Consider the following 22,287-nt stretch of genomic DNA (forward strand, 5'->3'; position numbering starts at 1 on the left):
GGGGGGGGGGGGTTCCTGATAAGAGCTGAGAGAGCGTGTGCGTTGTTGTGGTTCTACTCTTCTGAGAAGCTCATTTGTTTCCAGGGATAGATGGACGAGGGGGAAAGCCAGGAGGAGAGTTTCACCTCTTTTCTCTAAAGTGTTTCTTAAGGAGCAGGAGTTTAGTTTAAAGTTAAAGAAGGTTTATAACATGATTTGTGACTTTTTTGGTTTTGGTTTTTTTAATCTTGTTGTGGGATTTTTGATTAAGCAAGCTCCTAGTTGCAACAGCAGGAACAGGGATTGATATATCAGCTTTTTTTGTTAATCATTTTGTCAAGAAATGTCAAACAGATAATACAGTGCAAGTTGCAAGAGCCAAAAGTGACTCAGTTGCTCATTTTGCCCAAACAACAGTCAGAAAAACCCTAAATATTCAGTAAGTAGTAAGTAAGAAGTAAAACTTTATTTAAAAAGCTGTAATCAAGCAAATATTTAGTATTTTTACTTTCATTTTAGCTCCATAAAAAGGCAAATAAGAAAGAAAACTGAGACTGTAACAGGCTGTAATCATGTTTAATACAACACCTGACGATAAATAACCAAAGGTGTCCTCAGTGAAAGATGTTTAATTGCATTAAAAAGCTTTAATGTTCAAGATTTTAATAGTAAAATGTGTAAATTCACTCATTGCACAACCAAAGCAAAGCCACATAAAACTGTGAAATGATCTGACGCGGTTGGAGGAAGAGAAAGAAGGAAGAGGAATAACGTGGTAGAAATCACACAGCACATTGTGGAGAGACGGTGGATAATGGTGAATTAGATGAGGGGGGGGAGGGGAGTGTGAGGAGCAGCTGCTGCTAGTTTGTACTACAGACTGTGTTTGTGTTGTACATGTGTCATTTGCACCTTCTGTCTCACACAACAAACCTTAAAACTGCAGTAACGACACATCTACACAAACAATGCTGACATTCAGATTGAATCATACTATGATGATTGTAGCTGCATTAATTACATGTTTCCTCCTGGCAGCTGGAGTGGAGGATGGAGGACTCTGGTTGTGTAGTTTACGATTAAAGCATCTGTCAAAGGAGTAAATGTAAATATAATCGATCTGATGAGCTGATCGTACCAACACTTTTTTTTTTTTCCATAGCTGGATTTTTCAACAACTTAAGCTCAGATAGTCGTGAACTTTTGATGTGAACCAGGACTCACATGTCTAAAGGTCTCTGTCCATGTGTAGTGTGATTATAGATCAGCTCTAGCTTCTATATTAATACTGTGAAAGTATCAAAGCCTCAGTCCACAGAGAAATGCACACAGCCTGTATTCAGAAACTGAGCCTTAAAACCAGCCGTCAGGGCTTCTGGAACTTTGTGATGTCACAACGAAGCAGTCACCAAGCCCCGCCCACCTGGACCCACCATACAAACCTTTACAGGATTTGTTTTCTCTAAGTGTTTTTACCTGAAATCTGCTATATTTTTTATTGGATCAGTCAGAAAACAGTCAGCCAATCAGAAGAGAAGCTCAGAGCCTCCTCTCTTCTGATTGGCTCACCGACCTGTTGTTACTAGAGCTCCAGAGAGAAGCCTGAGAGAGGAGATGTAAAACTACACTGAGATGGTTTTTATATCTTCTGATGGATCAAAACTTCAAATAAAACACAGAAGAAGAAGAAAATATGGAGCTTTAAATTTCTTTTTGTTCTTTACAAAAATGCATAAAATATATATACATATATATTAAATCTGCTGAGTACATTTATCGTCATCGCTCATTCTGATTCTCACCACTCCATGACCTCCGGAAGATAAACTTCAGGACCGGGAATTTAAAATATAAATGTCTTCATGAATCACAGAGTGGGAGCTCGGATTGTGTCTGCGATGGAAAACCTTCCCTTCCTTCCTGACGTGCTGATGACTGTTGATGTAGCGATAGCAGCTAAACATCATCTGTTTGGTCAAACTCTGTATACACAACGCACTCATGTTTCTCTGAGGTCGCCGGCTTCATCACAAGCTTCATAAAAAACATTGACACATTTATTGAGTTTTATTTATTTACTCTGTCTTTAATTTACTGACTGAATGTTTCTTTTAATGTTTTCTTTTCCTTTGTATCCATTTTATTTTAGATTTGGAGGAATAATTGAAATGATAATAAAAGGAATAATAAAATCTTGATGCTCTAATGTAGCTGCTATAAAAATAGCTCCTCAGCGCTTTAATCTCTCTTTTGATAAAACTTCCCACCTTCACATCTGAAGTGCGATCACACCCCGACATGAAGCGTGTGATTTGTATGTGCTGCAATTAGGGAGGCGTCACGCAGTTTTAAGTGACTCCAGAAACATTCGTCTGTTCAGTTGATCTACTTCGTCTCCTCGGCGCGACGTTGGACTGAGTCCAGTGAAAGTTTCCAAAACGAGCCGTTTGCCATTGAGGAGCCGGAAAAATACTTTTTTCTCCTCTTTCTCTAGTGACTGACGGAGCGTTTACAGTAATTATGAGGCTCTTTGACAAGACGGTGATTAACTTGAAATGTTTGGTTGACAAAATGATGGTCATTCACAGAAACAGTGTAGATTCTCATAACTTAGAAATAAGGAAGACTAATCTGCAGGTAATGACTTTCTAGTGATTTTTCTCAGCTGTAATTGGTACGTACCAACTTGAGACATCCTAACTTTGTTTTCTTGAGCGTCTCCCTGTTTTAGCATCACAGACATTTATAATTAACTAAAAATAACCCAGTAGGATCACTGCTGCTCACAGCGACAAACTCATTTTTAGCCTTGTTAGCACTTTGGCTCTGTGTCCTCCACTGAGCTCCAGACTAATATATCTCAACAGCTATTATAGTGTCCTGTGTTGTTTTCCAGTAGAATGAACATGATGGAATATTTTTTTGACTGTTTAAAATCAATCTGTAGCGACCCAGCGAGGCCAAATTGTTCTAAATTCAGGCTAAATTCAGTGTTTGACTTTGGATGTTTGAGAGATCAATGGAAAAGACACGTCCTGATCTAAAATGCAAAAAGAGTAGGGATGCAGCTCATGATTATTTTCATTATTGCTAATTATTTTCTGCATTTTAAAATGTCAGAGTTGGTAAAACAGTTCCCTGAAGCCCAAGGCGACATCTTTAAACTGCTTGTTTAGTTCAGCTAGCAGCACAAAACCCAAAGAATGAAGATAAATGTCTCATAGGACAAAGAAAAATATAAAATCCTCACATTTGGCGAAGGGGGAATGCAGGCAAGTTTAATAAAAATGTTTTGTTTGGAAAATAAACAGAATATCAAAATAGTTAAAGCTCCTCCAGTGTAAAGGTCTGTGTCCATGTGTAGTGTGATTATAGATCAGCTCTAGCTTCTATATTAATACTGTGAAAGTATCAAAGCCTCAGTCCACAGAGAAATGCACACAGCCTGTATTCAGAAACTGAGCCTTAAAACCAGCCGTCAGGACTTCTGGAATTTTGTGATGTCACAACAAAGCAGTCACCAAGCCCCGCCCACCTGGACCCACCATCCAAACCTTGCAGGATTTGTTTTCTCTGAGTGTTTTTACCTGAAATCTGCTTTATTATTATTGGATCACTCAGAAAACAGTCAGCCAATCAGAAGAGAAGCTCAGAGCCTCCTCTCTTCTGATTGGCTCACCGACCTGTTGTCACTAGAGCTAGAGAGAGAAGCCTGAGAGAGGAGATGTAAAACTACACCGAGATGGTTTTTATATCTTCTGATGGATCAAAACTTCAAATAAAACACAGAAGAAGAAGAAATTATGGAACTTTAAATGTTATTTTTCAGTAAATCCAATAAGTATTCAACCTTTTAACTGATTAAATCACCAGCTGTTTCAGCTGTAACATGTAGGGCAGCAGAAAATTAGATTTTGATGGGAGTCCCGTTTTAGCAACTCGATACATGTCACCAGTTTTTTATTAAACGAATTAGGATGCATCTTTTTTTAGGTCCTTGCAACACAAACCTACATTCCTGCTTCTTTCTCGAGCTGCTGCTGCTTCTGTGTTTCTGTGGCACGTCTTTGGAATTCGTCAAACTGCCATTCACAGTAGCTTTTGTTTTCAGAAACAAACAGATCAGTGACCCGGTCTGTTTTCACACAAACTGCTGTGTTCCCACACGTTAACCAGGATGTGTGGATACTTAACTGTTTTCCACTGACATTTCTGACGAGGCAAACCGTGTTTTCACAGAGGCCTGGGGACCATTGTGGACTTGTTTCCTTGAGAGGTTTTCTTGTCAGTAAAGCAGGAGGGGGAAAATCCTGAGAGACAAACCAGTTTACATGCGGATAATGACGAGTGTGAGGTCACATGAGCGGCTGCATCCACCCGCTAAATTACTACAGGAGCGAAGGGAAGAACAAAAGCCATGGGAATCTGCTCCGAAATCCAGTTAGTTTTGGAAAACCTTGCTCATGACATGTTTTCTCAGTGTTATCCAGATAAATTTGATCCTCAGTGGACGCACCGGTCACGAGGCTGTGAGATAGTCATGACATAACTGGAAAAAATGTGTTGTTCTGAAGTGGGAGAATAAAAGGGAATCTGAATTAGACGCTGCCAAGAATGTTTGGGTTTGACCTAAATGTCCCGCTCTGTGTATTTTTTACGCTCTTTTACATAATATGTTTGACCGTCACTGTCGGTTATCGTCTCAGCTAATAGAAAATCTGAGTCATATTAACCATTAACCAAAGTCTGGAGATCAGGAAGTGAGGAGTAAGCAGAAAACAAAGACTTATGTGTTCCTGTCTTTTGTGTTTGGTTTTTTTTTCTCCTTGCAGAGAGGAGGTTCAAGAAAACTGCGTTCGCTGGAGGAAGAGGTTCACGTTCGTGTCGAAAATGAGCGCCAACCCCCACACGGGCGTCCTGGATCCTTCTGTGTGCAGGGTGTCAGTCAGGAAGGTACGACTCTCAAATCGCCCTCCTCGAGTTCAGAGATAAATTTAAATCAATAACAATGTCTTAGAAAGTCTGGGAATCCGAATCTGCACTTCAGTTATGTGTTTAAAGGCTCCAACTCATGATTCTTTTCATCACTGATCAAACTGCTGATTATTTTCTTCATTAATTGATTAATCGTTTGATGTGTTAAAGTCTTATTTTGCAAATTCTTACATTTGAGAACCTGGAGCCATTAAATATTTGGGTTTTTTTGCTTGAAGAATTGCTTTTAATCAATTATCAAAATAGATTAATGGACTAACTGTTGCTGCTGTAATATTGTGGATGTCTAGATTACATATACAGACAGGACCTACCTCACATTGAAATACAGTGAAATTATGTTTAACCCATAATTATATGTAACCTAAACATCTAAAGGAAACTTTTTTAAACCCCCCTCCCCTTGGAAAACACCTGCAGAAACCCTGGTAGACTCGACCAAACCAGGACGTGTAGTTTTACCAAATCGGCGCCTTTTGGGAAGAATGTTTGTATGAAATGATTTCTAGAGCTGACTTGGAAGAACATAAATATAAAACGATACCCTTTTATGTACCAAAAACAAAATGTACAGACTGCATCCAGAGGTTTGGAGAGTTTTTCTCAGAAAAATGCAGACTTGATGCTTAATCTCCCATGTGAACGCCGCGGTCCCGCTCTTTAATTTGCTCCCTGTCGTCGGGGCCCTGTAATTGGAGGCCGAATATAAAGTTTGGATCGGTTGAATAATTTGGTTCATCACTGTCTTCCTGTTTTGTTTTTTTGTTTTTATGTTTTTCTTTCCCCTGCAGGAGCTCAAAGGAGGAAAAGCGTACACGAAGGTAAGAGCTTGTGTCTCCTTCTCGGCCGCCTCGACTCTCACACCCTCATAAACACACAGTAACAGTTACAGATGAGCTCGTGTCGGCCTTAATGCCACGTCGTGTAAATATTAGCATTTCTCGCAGCGCTTTGAACGAGGGCCTGCCGGCGGCCGGACACGAACATTAATCAAAAAAAAAAAAAAACTTCTCACATTTACCCGGAATCTGCAAAACATCCTGCCAACACCTCTCGACCCGCCGTGGTAGCGGCTCCTGACGAGATGAGTCATGTTTCGTGGAATGAGACTGCCAAGGTCGAACCCCCTCGCGGAGATGAACGCCTCCCGCCTCCCGTGGACGTTGTTGCCCGACAGGAACAGTTTCCTCTGTTTTTTCGCCCCGTTCTCCTTTTAGATTTCCTTCCAGCTAAATTTACCTCGCTTCCCTCCTTAGAAGTCGGCTTCCTTTTTGAATACACACCTACGAAAACAGAAGCTCGCCCCCCCTGCACCCCCCAATAAAGAAAGGGAAACCCGGAGAACGGAGAATGGGAACCTTTCTCTGGAGAGAGTTAATTTAAAATAACATCACAGACGCTTGCTCAGACAAAGGCCGTTTCCACACGGCAAGAGGCTGCGAGGTTTGTTTTAGAGATAAAAGTCGTGTAGACAGTCGACTTATCGGCGTTATCTGGGGCTGTGGAGAAACTTCTGACCTACACTTAGTGGGTCAGAGGGGTTTCAAATTGTGCAGAATCACATGCTCGGAACATTTCAGCTTTTTATAGGCTCCAAGAATGATGGTGCCTTCAGATTAAACTCAGGTTTTAGACGAGGGGAGTCGAGGACTCTTTGTTTTAACAACGTCACCGAGATGTTCATATGATTATAATGAGAGTTAAATCTACCCTTTACGTTTGGATTCAATTTCAAAAGTCTGAAATTTGTAATAACGACAGCGCTGATGCGACACGAGTGCGGCTCTGTATTAAGTTTAAGTTTTTGTGAAGAAGGCAGTTTGCTGACATGTTGATCTTTATTAGTTTATCAGTTAAAATAAGTGTCAGGAGTCATGAGTGTGCAGCTCTCCCTGCCTTTGAATGAAATCAAAATTAAATTGGATTAAATTGAAGCACATCATACACAAGAAAAATAGCCACAGTTGTAATTTAATTAAGTGCAAAGGAAAGAGTTTCTTTTTACTCTCGTCCCTCTTTCTGTGATTCTTTCTCTCCTTCACTTTTATATATTGCCTTTTTTCTAACAGCATAATGAGGCTTTCAGTTTTATTCTATATAATTCTATGTTGTAAGTGACCACGGTGAAATACAGACACATTATAGTGTGGCTATTGATTGTATTGTGTTGTACGCAAAGATACGAGCCGATGGGTGTGAAGACTATAATTTCATCCGTTCAGTCGTTTCCAAACGGGAGACCGTTCGTCTTCCTCTGGCCTTCCTCCCGTGTTTTTAATTAACTCAGGTCACTGAGGCTGTAAGTGGTTAAATCACCGCGGCACCACAAGCTGTCCACCCACAGACATGCGAGCTCTCGAACTGTTCACCTGCTCCCTCTGTTTCTTCCTCTCTCACTCACGGTCTGGTTTGACGTTCGACGTGTGGTTTTTTTTTTTCTCTCCGTCATACACTATAAAACTTCAAAAAGCCTGTGAAGTTTACGACGTGCGTTCGCTCCGTGCGCTAATTGATGGGCGTTGCAGAAATAAGTGCCAGAAATAAACGAGGCCCTCCCATCAGCGAGTCTTCAATTAACCGTTTTCTGCTCTTCACCCCCTCAGCTGGGCTTCACGGACCTCAACATGGCGGAGTTCGCCGGTTCTGGCTCCACCGTGCGCTGCTGCCTGCTGGAGGGATACGACACCAAGAACACACGGCAGGACAACTCCATACTGAAGGCAAGGACACGGGTGTCGAGGAAGGAAAACGCAACTCGTGCCGTGGAAAAAAAAAAAAGCAGAAAAGAAGAAGAAGAAATTGAATTTTATGAGAGAGCGTAATCTGAAAAACTTTTCAAATTAAAAGCCTTGCCCTTGCGGAATAAAAAATGGAATTTTAATGTGTCATAAATTTTATAGGCTCTGGTGCCTGAAGCAAGGTTGATCATTAACTCTTGAGACTATGACCTTTGACCCTTGACCTTTTTTTTCATTGATTGTTTCCACTTCATAAATTCAGTCAGAAGCAGCCAGAGAGGAGACGTCGGAGATGCGTCGTCCTTTTGTCCTGTAAAACCAGTGAAGGGCTTTTGGTCTCTGTGTGAAAATGAAAGTATGTTTTACTCCTGTGGTTCCACCCGGAGCTGAATTAGTGGTCGATTTAATTGATTTGTTATTTGTGATTCCCTCTGTCGAGCCTCTCACTTTGAGGGTTTGCTGCCTTTCTTTGTCTCATGTGACAGTAAACTGAATATTTTTAGGTTTTTTTTTTACTGACAAAAACAACAATACAAGGCTTGCTGAAGTCATATATGTTATAGATGAAAGGTTTAACCAGTTGATTGAGAAAATAATCAATAGATTTACTGATATTTGAAAAAAAATTGTTAGTTGCACCACAGGAAAATCACCATTTATCCATCTGTGTTGATAAGACACAAGCAGCTGAAACATTTAAATGCCTCTGTGGGTGAAGGAGCTCAGGAGCTCAGCAGCGCCACCCGGTGACCATCGGCCCAAACTGCTCTTTATTTTAACGAAGCCAAGAAAGAAGTCCTGAGCAGTTTTGCCATCTCACTCCCCCTGGAAGTCTTAATACTGTGCAGTTGTGCGTCGCTCATGCGTCAGTGAGCTTACTGGGAATTTACTCCGACCCCCTCCTGCTACTTTTTTATTATCGGTGAAGCAGCCAACAGACTGTAGCTGAAACACGCTCACTGTTAATGCTCAGCAACACAAATACAGGGCAGTGGTTTATTGAGTTTATTGGGTTTGAGCTGCTGTTTTTTGGTTTTGCAGCTTCACATGTTGAACCTTTTTTTTTTTTTTTTCCAGATTTGTTCTCAGATAAACTGAACTCGTCGGTCGGCCGGTGATGATTTTGTATCGGACTCTGTGATAAGGACAGAGAAACAGTGATTTGATTTCATTCTCAGTCTGTTGATTTAACCGCCGTGCAGGAAAACAATCAGGTGTAGAGGAAAGGAAACAGGAAGTGATGCTGCACAAAAAGGGCAGCAATTTCACAACAGTGAAACAGAAAGAAATTTTGATAAATGGATTTGAATTAACCACTCCTTCAGAGATCCTCTTTCTTGATATTTGACTTTGACACGTTCAAGACTCTGAGATGTTCGTCCGAGGTTCATAAAGATTGTTTTTGTTGCTTACAGGTGATCATCGGGATGACCCTCCTGTCTGGAGACCCGTGTTTTAAAACGTGAGTAGTTCAACTTTACATTGAGGATGTTTCTCTGTGTCACCGTGATTTCTAACGTAGATGTTTTTTACGATCCTTTTATTATGGAGGTTTTAAACTTGAGTTTTCTCGTGTCACTTTCGTTTTTTCTATTTTGTGTTTTCTGATATTTGATCTTAGTTAAAAACAAAAAAGAAAAAATTCTGGACTTTGGGAAAATGATGCATCTTATTTGTTCGTCCCATGTTGGTCATTACAGTTACATGTCAGGCACCATGTTTTCTGCAGTTATTTATTTATTTTTTTTGTATATTTTCAACCTTTTAATCAGTTTTTTTGAACGTGCACAACCTCTGTTCTCCTCTGTCCTCTGTCGCTGCAGTGACTCAGTTTCCTCGTGGTCAATAAAAGTCATCTGAGTGGAGCCAAGCTAAGCAGAGCTGCAGCCGTGTGCTCATTTAATCTTGTTCCAGACTGATAAGGCGTGTTTTGTTTTTTTTTCCTGCAGGCCTCCCAGCACGGCAAAGTCCATCTCCATCCCAGGACGAGAGCACACCCTGCAGCTGGACTGTAAGGGGGAGGGAACGGCGGAGCCCGGGCCGGCCGGAGGGGTTTCTCTGGGCCGATGTGCCAAACCTCGACCCTCCATCATCAGCTCAGGTACAACTCAGCAGAAAGTATCTGTACTTTAGTTTTAGTGGTGGGGTTGAACTCTGAACACAGGTTACATCTTAGATCTGGGTCCAAGCTGATAAAATACCTTCTCTTCAGCCAGCGGTTCCCAGACTGAGAGGAACAAGGTTCACAAGACGCATTTAGACAGAACAACGTTGTTTAACTTTTCCAACTTTCCAAGTTCTTACTTTTACGTTTTTCATTTGCAAATTTAATTGTTATTTGTTGATATAAATTTATGCACAAAAAGAATTTATTTTATTTATCTAGTTAGTTAGACCCTCGTTAGCCACTGTGTTATAACATTGGATCCTCTACTGGATAAATAAAACTTAGACTGTGGGATGAAAAAGCTCCTGGATCCATTTCAGAAAACTTAACAAACATAAGATTCTTGCAAACAAGAAAGTCACAGTGTTTTATCCTTGTGTAAACAAATACAATCTTAACTTTTTGAAAAACATATTGAACCAGTTACATGTGTCCACTGCTTGATATTTAACTGTTTTAAGGAATTAAATGTTTTTGGCTTCTTATAAATGTATAAGTCATTTATTAATTACATCTTCTTTTTTTTGTTTTTTAAGAAAGATAGTAGTAAAGTATCTTGAGTATCTTAATAATAATCGTTGGGTTGCAGCTGAGCCAGAATAGATTTGATGAGGGATTCAGAAGGATTTGGATTTGATTTGCTACTGGATTAAGAACCAATAAAGTGGCAGTGACTCCTTAACTTATTCCCAGATACAGTGAGTTCAGATCAAATATCGTCCCATTTGTCTCATTCATGCCTCAGTGTTTCAGATTATTCAACTGCCAGAACTCAACTGCTACTAAACTCTTCAATGTCCAACCAAAGCTTTCTTAAATCACTTTTCCTGTGTTTAGAACTGATATGAAAAATAAATCCCAGTAAAAATGATGTCTGAAAGACTTGAGATTAAAAGGAGATGAAGCGGTCTTGAGACTGGACTCCAGCTCAGCCAGATGTGTTTCATAACATGAGCCAAAACTTCCTGGAACAAGTTCTTTAAAAAAAAAAACTCACATGGAAAACTAGCCGACAATGTTTAGGATTTGTTCAGTTTAAATTAAAATGAAAAACGAAACCTGTTTTTTGTTCCAACTTGGAAAACGACTTGAAAGGCTGAGGTCGTTCACAGCAGCAGAACATCTGGTTCAGGAGTCGGTCTGAAAAAAAAAGAAAACAGCTTCTCCACGTGAGAAGGGAGGGGGCGGCAAATTCTCTGCCACAAGCCACGAACATCCAAAGGCGAATAATGTTTCATGACAAACAAAAAATTAGTTTTGGAAAGCCGTTAACTTTGACCGACATGTTGGAGGGAAAACCTGCCGCGGTCGTAAATTACGGCGTCTGTCGATCAGAAACCACCGAGTTCTGCGTCTCTGCCGTGAAGGTAACAGAAACACTGTCCGATCTCCCAGAGGAACACACTTCAAGACAACGTGAAAACATATGACGGTGGTGTTTTCTTTTTCCTTTGTTGCCCTCAGGTCTCCTCGACGAATCAGAGGTGAACCACAACCAGTTCGGTTCTGCGGAAGTCTTCCAGTCCGGTCACTCTCGTAACTCCAGCTACGCCAGCCAGCACAGCAAGATCTCAGGTACGACGTTCACCGACCCTCCCCGTCATGTCTTTTAATAATCCAGAAAAGCCTCTTTTAGGAAACTGAACACTTTATTTACTTGTTTATTTTTTTATTATTTTAATCCAAATTCTCGGATAAATTCCTGCTGCTGCACATTTATACTGCACTTAATTCTCCAGTGTTGGAATGATTGGCTGAGTAGCGTCACCTGCTGAAACGCCTGTCGAAATAGAAAAACACTCCGCCAAAATAATTCTCAATAATCTGGAGGTTAATAGGTCGAGGTCGGGAGAGAATGTAGTGGTTGTGCCTGGTTGGTATTAAGAGCCCAAAGTGAAACAGCCAGGAGGATGACGCAAGCCAGGGTGGGCCCAAGGATTCATGTCGTCGACACTGAACTCTGACCCTGACCCGAGAAAACCAGATTCATCGGTTCTCCAGTTCTGGTCCTGGTCTCTGATTTCCCTCTTGTGTCCCTGCTCCTCCCGCAGGCTACAGCACCGAGCACTCCTGCTCCTCCAGCCTGTCGGACCTCACGCATCGCAGGAACACCTCGACAGGAAGCAGCACCTCCGGGGGCCTGGGCTTCAGCGCCGACACACCCGCAGAGGGCGACAAGGACGCCGGACGTCCTGAGAGACCTCCTCGACCCCCGCGGCCTGTCTTACCCCCGAACAGGCTCCCTAGGTACAGACACATGTTGTCAGTGCCCCTGTCATAGGATCATGAGGGTTTACATTCAACACGTGTAACGTCCTAGTTCAGTCCTGTTCTAACTACATCTACTGTTGTGTGTATTTCAGGAGGAAGCAGGACTCGGTGGAGAGTCACCCCTCCTGGGTTAATGACACCCGCATGGACGCCGACGACATCGTGGAGAAAATTGTCCAAAGCCAAAACTTCGCAGATATCAACAACACTGAAGGTAAAGTGAGAGTGAAGATCGCTGCAGAGAAGCGGCTCGCAGGTGACGCAGCCCAACATGAACTAGACTTAGAAGAACAACCTCAGCAGTGATTATTTTACAGCTCAGAACAAGAAGAAAACAAACGCAGCTAGAGCAAAAATACCGAAGGGTTTTAGTTACAAGAGAGTGGACTTTGTCACGAGGCTGCTGAAACACAGCCAAGATGTTAAATCTGCAGTTAGGTCATAAATCACAGTATGAAAAGAGATTCTTTCACACGTGAATAAATCTGTGTCCATTTTAGTTTAAGAGTCTGTTCATGACGACAACAAGCAGGTGAAGCAACTTCACAAATGCCAGACTACACGTTCTGTTTTCTTTGTGTGGAAAGTTGCAGGCTGCAGCTTTTGTACGAGGTGTTTATAAAGTGTCATAACATCAGCAGCTCCACATTCCTGTTACGTTCCCAGAAAGCATCCAGGGATATAGGCAAGTAACAATATGGATAAATAAAACAAGAACCGTGCAAAGCAGACAAGACACAGGAAAACAGATTCAGCAGTAAGGAAACAGGAGGTCATGCTTGATCAGATCCAGTTCATGCAACGAGTGTTTACAGTTGGGCGGAAAGGTTTTAGGGAAGGAGGAGACACAATGTGATTTTAAAAGCGGAGATAATGGCGCACCCTGCGTCCTTTTCTCACCTCCAAACAGCTTCACTGTGTGAAGCGGGTTTAAACTGACTGTCGTTATTTTGGAAAATGGACGCCGGTAAGTAGTGGAAGGAGGTGTAGGGGTTCTGACGGAATATATACCGGCCCCTTCAAGGCGGTTTTCTCCCAGAGGAACGTGGGACTGACCAGCAGCTCAGAAGAGAAGAGAAGCCAAAAAAAACTTTGTGTCAGAGGGAGGCGTCTGTAGCGGGGGTTTAATGGACACCAGCAGTGATGATATCGCTGGTGTGAGACGGAGGCCATCGCTCCTCAACATGGTCTCCTCTGTTTACAGTGAATCTCCTCGTGTGAAGGTTTTACACGCAGCTTTCAGACATCAATAACGAGCCGTCGCGGCTTGTTATTGATGTCTGAAAGCTGCGTCTGTGACTGCTGCACCATCTTTGGGCTGAGCTCTCCTTCACTTCCCCAGCTCTGTGCTCCGTCACCTTTTATTGCCCGTGTGTTGATGCTTCCTGGTTTCTGTCAGCCGCTGCCGACTCCAGGGTTCCTGCAGGTCGTTGAAAAGTCTTAAAAAGTCTGACATTAAAACAAAGGAAAAGAAGGTTTAAATGTCTCATATTTACTGTGGATTTCTTGTAGGTTTTACATTTGCTGATAGTGTGTTTAAGACTGGTAGAAATAATAATAAATAAAAATAAATAATTGGGCTGTTGTTGCTTTGTTAACAGACACAAATTTATTTTTAACATGCTAGGGGGCGCTAACCTGCTAAGTTTGGTATAAAACTACTGTCTAAACCATGAGGGCTAAAAAGTCTGGACTAGAAAATACTAAAAAACGTGGTTTTCCCTCTTAAATTAATATGAAAGGATTTGGAAAATGTTTAGCATCTTTTATTGCTGGGTTTCTGAGCATGGACTGAACTTTCCACTCTGCCTCCGTTTTAAATTGTTGTTTATAGAACAAAAACAAAAGTCAGAGTAAAAGAAATCATTTGGACATTGTTCAGACTTAATTTTCATTCATTGAGGTCTTAAAAAAGGTCTGAAAAAGCTTTGATTTTGATTTTTAAAATGGTGCAGGAGCCCTGAACTCTGTCCCTGTGTTTCTGCCTTTCAGACAGTAACCTGCGTCTGTTCGTCAGCAGAGATGGAACCACCGCGCTCAGCGGCATCAGGCTCGGAAACAGGTGAGACGCTCTCTGTTCCTCTATCACATCCTCCCCTCCTCGTTTCTCTACTCTGTGTCCCTGTCTGTGTGGAGCTCTCTCTTCTTCTTTTCCTTTTGGTCACTTTCACTTAAACTGTCCGCAGACACATGTCTGGAATCTGGGCCTGATCAGGTGTTTCATGACGGATAAGAATCTAAACTTCTTAAATGCCTAAACCCACAGCGCTGCTCTGTAGGCTGGTAAGGCGACTCTTCATAGCAGTTACACTAGATTTAATTGGAGACCAATTTTAACAGTGACACTTCAATCTATCAATCATATGAATAGAAGGAGAGGAAGCTGCAGGAGCAGTGTGAGAAGAACTGGAATTAGTTAACTTAAGTTAAACTTTTCATGAAGCAGAAGAACAGAATGTGTTTTTGGCCCCAACTTCACATATCTGCAAAATCTATAGAGAAAGTGTCTTATACACTGTGTCAGACCGACACGTTTCACCTTGAGACCTTCGTCATTTAACAAAGAGCAGAGTCGCCACCTCACAGGCCAGCTTCAAACTAAAAATCACATACCTCCACCAGATCCACATTATTATCTGGATCTGCACTGAACTGTGCAAACTCACAGATCTCATCATAATATGGATCTGCCCCTTTTTATCTGACAAACAAACAACCTCCTTGGTGAAGGTAACTAGTTCGCACTCTGACCGTTTGCCCCGTCTGTTTGGATCCTTGCAGGGTGTCTGCGGGCGGCTACGAGCCTGTGGTGATAGAGAGCCATTAAGCGGAGCGCCGACCTGCGGATCGTCCTGTCGTCTGTGTCGCCGGTTTTTCCTGGAGCTTCAGCTGGTCTGACGCCGTGAGGGGAAAAACCTCGTCAGTTTGCACTTTATGTGAAATGTGTGGCAGTGCTCGCCTCCGCTCCGTTCGTCTGTGTTGTTGTTGTGATTCAGATGCACAAAAAAAAAAAAAAAAAAGTTTCTCTGAGACGCCCCCCCGTGGTGTGTTTACCTGCGTCTGTGCTGCAGTAACAACGTTTCTTTTGTTGTTTTTTTCTTTTTAAATCCAGAGATTCAGGAGATCACACCATAGAGTCATTTCACCTGTTTAATTGATAGAGATACAGACACCAACATCATCCGTGTGTCCCCAGCTCGTCGTTATAACTGCCGCCGCACTAACGACCACCTTCACCCACAGTAAGAGAGAGGAAACATGCTGTTTAAAAATAACTAATGCTTCAAGTTATAAATGATGTTAGTGTGCAGAGACCATGTGTGGAAAACATTCATTCATCTCTGGAAAACTGTCGTGTGTGTGAGTAATAGAACTATATTAGAGCCAGATACAGACAGGGAGAGAAATTCCCAGCTGTTATTAATACTGTTGGTGACAGGAAGTTAGTGAGGCTGGACTGAAGCTACTTCTTGATGTCCTGGGGATGAATGGATGAGGATGGTTTTCATGTTTTAAGTTCACTCGTGGTAACAAACCAATTCATTATACACTTGATTTATTCTAGTGTTAATATAAGAAATGACACCCATCATCGTTTCCCTGAAGTCCCTGAACTTCTGCTTTTCTGGAGGTGAGAGTAATTTGCAGCCACAGACTCTCAGCAGCAGTTTCATCGAAGTGTCAGTTGATTTTTTTTTTTTTTTTTTTCCCCTTCACATCAATTCTGACAAATTTCTGTCGCTGCAAACTGTCTGAAACGGTTTTGCAAGAATCCTCCCGGTATGGAGTTCAGTTCACATGAAATGATCATTTTTGGAACGGTTTCGTTCTTGTTGTGATTTAGTTGGAAAAAGTTTCCACCTTCAAAAAACTTTGTAAACCAAAGCCCAGCAGCAAAACAGGATAAAATAACTCCTAAGTGCATTTGGAAACTGCGTCTCAGGGCAGCACATCAACACTGAATGTGACCGAGAGTTTGTAAAAGCCACTGATCGACTCTGACTCACTTTAGTTTTTTTTATTTTCTTTTTGTTCTTCGTGTTTGAAGTTGTTCCCTGTTGATCGGGGAGCTGCGATCGAACCTCCTCTTCACTTTGTGCCTGTAAAGTTTCTCTTAAATGAGCCTAAAGCACCGTGAGCAGTGCTGGTGACGGTGAGGAGAGAAATGTTGTTTCCTCTGTTTGTTTGTCTCAGTCGTGTTAATACCTTCAGGTGTGTGACCAGTTAGGAAATCCCACTGTTTTTACTCTCTATATGTTTGATTACTGAGCTGCTGCTGCTGCTGCACCGTCGCCACGTCCTCATGAAGGATTAATCAAAAGGATATGTATTATTATCTTCTCTCCTCAGTCATCAGAAGTTAAAACAACATGTGGTCAGTTATAAAACATTAGCTCTGTGGTACAAACTGTTCTGGTTGAAGGAAGACTTCACTACATGAAGGGGGATTTATCTGCAGAGGCTGTGACTGTAAAAGTCTTTGTTGCCCCCTGGTGGGGCAACGGCCTGCTGTTTTTGTTTTGTTTTGTTTTATTGTTTGTTTCAGGCCCTTTGGTGTTTACAAGGATGTTTACTTCGAGTCAGGCAGAAGAAGAGACACCAAGGAGGCAGAAAAAAGGACAGAAGAAGAATTGTAATGTTGGCAACCAGCTGGCTGGTTGATGCTTCTTCTTCTTCTTCTTTCTTTTTTCTTTTTTTTCTTTGTTACTTTTAGATGCAGGTTTTGTGTTTGAGGTGACAGAACAAGGATTTTATCTTGTACAGAGGCTTAAAATCGTATTTTTCTGTTTGTAAAAAAGGAGACAGAAGCCATCACTTTGAGAAATAAGTCTCCCTTTTCCACATGCAGGTCATTTTAACTTTACAAACCTCTTGAATTAAGTTAAATAACACGATGCACGACCAGTTGGTCAAATCTGAAACATTTTCAGTTTAACCAGCAAATTAATCAGTTATGAAAATAACTGGCGATTGATTTTCTGTAGAGGAACTATCAGGTGATCAGCTCCAGCCACATCAGAAAAAATAAAATAATCCTTAAGACTCTGTTCTTCATCAGTTTGGCCGTTATTTTTAAGTTTTCCTTCTTCTCGTTTCCCCTTTTCACGACTTCTCACTTGTCTTTACACGACCCTGCTTGGTTTATTAATCACATTAGTTATTCTCACATTTGGGGATGAACCACTGATTGCATGGTCTGAGTTTACGTCACCACAGCCTTTAGTATTCCTTTAAAGCATTTATTTATATATTTTTGTTCCTCCTTCTTTAAATTTTATTTTATTTTATTTTTGTCTGGAGGTCGGTTATAAGCTACGCACACAACTCACCTCCCCAAGCTTTTTTTTTTCTTTTAGTATGTCTAACAAATAATTCTATTGTAACAAAGCTAGTTTAACCTAAATTTATTAGAGAATTGAGTTGGAACTGTTCTTCCAGTCGTCACGTAGTAACTACAGTCTGTTTATTTTTTTCTGCAGAACTGACTTTAAACAATAAAAAGCTAATCCTGAGTTTCTTCCTGTGTCACGTTTTTTAATCATTGCTGTTGTTCTGACATGATTTAAATGACAGGAATATTAAATACAGCAAAATGTGTGTGTCACCAAGATGTCTGTGTATGTTCTTTCACCTCTGTAATAGTCCTGAGAATCTGAGGGGTTTAATGACACGAGTAGGAGTTTATATTCTACAATTATAAACAGAAAACATGTTCTTTTTTTTTTTTTAAATAGTTAATTTTTGCCTGATAGCACAGAGTCAGAGGATGACATGCAGCAAAGGTCCACGGGTGGCGCTTGAGTCATTCTGATATTCTTATATTAAATATCTGAAAAAGGTTATGTAAACGAGATTTTAAACAAGAATATAGCTAGGAAAATAAAGATTTAGTGTTGTCATGGCATCCTGAGCAGAGACCTAAGTCACAACCCCTTCAAGTGTTTTAATTTCAGTTTCTCTGGTCTTTATTTTGGTCTGGTTGGACATGCATGGTGCAAACCACGGGCCAAGGACATTAGCAGCTGTATAAACACACGGCCTCCGCCCACATGGGAGATGACACTTTGCATTAAACATTGTACAGGTGAGAGCAACCTTCCAGAATTTCCTCCACTTAAGAAACCACGTCTGTTTTTTATTGTTTTTTCTATAAACTTATTATTGGGGACTACTGGCTCAAATCCCGGTCGCCTGGTGGCCCCTCAAAACACCCATAAAGTATTTTAAGTTTTTACTGGCTCCGTCAGTGACGTTGCTCCTGCCACAGCGTCGGATACAGGAGCCAATACTGGTCTAACTTTACCAAGAGGACAACCCTACGAGCTGCTACAGCAGGGGTGTCAAACTCATTTTCACCGAGGGCCACATCAGCATGATGGTTGCCCTCAAAGGGCCAGATGTAACTTTGAGGCAGTATAAATGTAATGTAAAATAAATACAACTACTACTTAATGTTAAATAACTCTGGATTTTTATTATTCAACTTACAAATATTACATATATATTTGCATAAATGTAAAAAGAAATGTTTGTTTGTTGCTCTGTTATAACATAAATCCTTTTCATTTGTCAGTTTATGAAACCCACATCACTCCATCAATCAACGATCAAACTATCCAAGTGAATAAGGATAAATAACAAGTTATGACATTAACTTTGTTCAAAACTTTTTTGTCATAGTCGAGAGGGGCGGAATAACGGTCCAACCAACAATTGTGAGCTGCTAAGAACATGAGTGACAGGTGAAGCATTTTACACAAACATATGGCTGCACACAGCTTTGCAGGGAGATACATCCAACTAATGAGACATGGTTTGATTACAGTGAACGTTTGTCTGCATCAACACATAAACCTGCAAACACTAAATACATTGCTACACATATAACGTAGTATATGTAATAAACTCAAAATAACAACACAAGGGTTGTCTCAGTTCACACCTATGTCGGTCAAGTTTTAAGGTGAAGTTGATGAGGAGATGCTGCCTGTCCTTTATCACACGACAAAAAACAGACCGGTTTTTCTCCTTGAAGCACAAACATATATTCGCCTTCCCGTCTTTCTAGAAACAGCTTTTCATCTGCAGCTTCCATCCATTTGGGGATCATTGTTTGTATTTCTTAATTCGGAAAATGGCACTGATGTGGAAACACTGCGATCTAGTGGCGGGATGCCGTCACTTCACATGTAACATGATCGGCATGCATTATGGGAAATGTAGTTTATAGTCAATGCACCCTTTTGACTTATTTATTATAAGATAATCAGACCTTTTAAGCTCTTGCGTAAAAATAAAAAGACGTGGCGGGCCACATTTGGCCCGCGGGCCTCGAGTTTGACACATATATCTACAATGTAGAGTATAGAGAAAAAGACCAAAGAAACAGCACTCTGATGAGATGATCACAGATATCTGAAAATACATTATTCCCTCAGCTTAGTTGTAATAAACAGTCTGCTGAACCGTTTTACATTAAATAATAGAATAGTAACTAATACTCAGTTTGGTGTCATTGTGCAGGTGAACATGTCATGATGGTTCTCAGCTCTCAGTGATGTTCTTTATTCTGACAGAGACAGAATCATTCCAACAGATGTTTTGACTCCTGTCATCAATAATGAAATGAACTACAGCTGAAAACTATCCGACTAACACTGAACCAAACTTAATATGAACAAACACGACACACACGTCTGCTGCTCTGCTCTTTAACAGCACGTCCAGATGTCATGGTTGTAATGTTGAGCATGATAGAAAAGTCAAGTTTTAAGCAGGAGCCTATGGCTGGAAATAATAATAATTCATGGCAAGATGTGATTAAAAAGACTGTGCCATGGTTATAATATTGAACATGATAAAAGGTTACATTTAACCAAGAGCTTATGGCTGAACATGGTAGTGGTTCATGGCAAGACCTGACTGAAGGGATGGTTCATGGTTTTCATGTGTTGGTGTAGCGGTTCATTAGAAAGAGTGAGTTAAGGAAGAGTAATTCATTGTTTTTATGTGTCTTCAGTTGGGAATATAAAAATTATGATTGATAATCTATTCTGTGTTCAACTGCTTTTGTCTGGCAGGTATAGAAGACAACAACAGACAGTGCCGGCACTTGTAGATAAAAGTAGTTTATTATTATATCACGTTTTGTTTACAACCTTTTACATACCTTTTATCAGAATTCACTTGCACACGTTATTTTTTTGAATTTCAATTGTTTTATTTTATTTATCAAGCCTGTGGCAAATGTGCTGTACAGCGATTGATTGATTGTTGATGCCTGTTCCCGTGTGGGAGAAAAGAAGCAGCATGGCTGACTGAAGAGATTACACACTAAAAAAATGCTAACGTGTCGTGCTCGTGTAGTTTTTCCACCTTTTCTTTACTTTATCATTTTCCCCGGCAACGGGGTGTAACACAGACGCGACAGTTTACTGTGATAACAGGATTGTTTAGTGATCGTGACTTACCGACATCGACAACCCGCTGTCACTGTTAACACTAAGTTCGGTGACGTCACCTTCGCTTTGCAGAACTCATTTTAAAACACATTATAATATGTTTTCCCTTGGTCTATGGTTTTAATACAAGCGGTTACACCACACAGTTCGCTTACACACAGTAACTTCAGCTAATATTACGAAGGTTCTCCTCATATATGTGATACTTACCAAATGTGGACATGTACGCAATTAGCTACTTAATTTTATTTTAACACTAATATATAAAGTTTACCTCCAATTATGAATGCTAACTGTGTTAGCAGCGACTTCGTACAGTGTATCCAGGAGCCTGCTGCGGTCAGGTAGCAGGTGTAGGTGGTCGTGCATAGCAAAGATCCTTTCTACAGTTGTTCTTGTTATTACAGCCTGTTGCTGCACAAAGCTCAGGCATTTTAACACTAACTGATGGATTACTTGTCCCTGTTGGAGCAGAGAGGAGGAGCCTCCGACTCCACAGCCGGCTTCTCCTATTGGTGCAGCAATGACCCTGTCAGTCCACACCACAGCTGCTGCCGTTTCAGCATCAGAGGAATAGAGCTTAAGAGCCCAGTTCACACATCAGATCTTCCATCTGCGCACAAGGGGAACCCGATGGCTTAGTGTGGCCAACCACAAGTCACAGGATCATACCTATCAAACACAGCTTGACAAGGGACTGGACAAGAGGGGTCAGAGGGAGGAGTTGGGATGAGAGCCCTTGTGGTAGCAACTTTGTCAATGAAAAACTGCAGGAAATTATTGCACAGCTCAGGGGACGCTTCCACACAGACAGACTGAGGGGCATTTAGGACAGAGTCAATAGTTTTAAATAACACATGGGAATTGTGGCGATTAGACACAATAATATGTGACAAGTATTCTCTTTTTGCCTCTTTAACAGTGTTCTGGTAATGTTGCAAACAATCTTCTAGGATTTTTTCTAGGAATGAAACCTGTAGCTTGTTTTTCTTCCATCTGCGCTCGGCTTTGCGGCATTCCCGTCTTGCTGCACGAGTTCTGTCACTGAACCAGGGCTCTGGTTTCACTTTAGGCTGCATGGACTTTAATGGAGCCACAGAGTCCAGTATGGATTGACAGGAGGAGTGAAACCAGGAACTTAGCTCCTCCGTGTCAGCAGACCGTGAGTCAGAGGGAACACAGAGCTGGTTGAATGAAACAGTGAACTGACCGGCAGTCGAACAGTTAAAAGGCCTACGGCGCTGAGCGAAAAGTCATTGACAAAGTCCTTATTGTATTTGGGGGGTCTGCAGATGACAGCGCACAGCACCGGATCAGAGAGACCCACCTCAAATAAAGTCACCTCGAAGCTGGAGAATGAGGATGGAGCAGCACACTGCTTACATTTAAAGTTGTTTCTGTAAACAGTCGCCGTTCCTCTGCCACGGCCCGATGTCCGCGGGGAGTTAAAATAAGAGCAGCCCGGCGGTAAAAGCTCGACCAGGGCACTGCACTCACCGGCACCGATCCAGGTCTCTGTCACACAGAGGAAGTCCAAGGCGCGGGAGCTGAAGAAATTAATCAGAAGGAAAGTCTTGTTTGCCAGTGATCTGACGTTCACCAGGCCAATCCTGGCAGGAGCCGGGGCCTGTGGTTCGGCGGATCCGGGAGCCCGGAGCAGCGTCTTCAGGCCATA

The 22,287-nt window shown here is 41.5% G+C and overlaps 1 protein-coding gene across 1 annotated transcript in view; it reads left to right on the forward strand.

The window, feature by feature from the left end:
* eeig1a (estrogen-induced osteoclastogenesis regulator 1a) overlaps positions 1-17,663 on the forward strand; it is a 30,202-nt gene extending 12,539 nt beyond the window's left edge. Inside the window, exons 3-12 of the mRNA XM_023394968.2 lie at positions 4,812-4,932; positions 5,766-5,795; positions 7,578-7,694; positions 9,128-9,174; positions 9,662-9,813; positions 11,344-11,454; positions 11,931-12,126; positions 12,243-12,364; positions 14,143-14,212; positions 14,932-17,663. Of these exons, the coding sequence (XP_023250736.1) occupies positions 4,812-4,932; positions 5,766-5,795; positions 7,578-7,694; positions 9,128-9,174; positions 9,662-9,813; positions 11,344-11,454; positions 11,931-12,126; positions 12,243-12,364; positions 14,143-14,212; positions 14,932-14,977 (1,012 nt within the window). The 3' untranslated portion in view covers positions 14,978-17,663. The remainder of the gene's footprint in view (positions 1-4,811; positions 4,933-5,765; positions 5,796-7,577; positions 7,695-9,127; positions 9,175-9,661; positions 9,814-11,343; positions 11,455-11,930; positions 12,127-12,242; positions 12,365-14,142; positions 14,213-14,931) is intronic.
* Positions 17,664-22,287: the final 4,624 nt, after the last annotated feature.

The sequence above is a fragment of the Seriola lalandi genome, unplaced genomic scaffold (assembly GCF_002814215.2).
Source record: "Seriola lalandi dorsalis isolate HSWRI2012SDOR001 ecotype SW California unplaced genomic scaffold, Sedor1 jcf7180002054955, whole genome shotgun sequence".
NCBI lineage: Eukaryota > Metazoa > Chordata > Actinopteri > Carangiformes > Carangidae > Seriola > Seriola lalandi.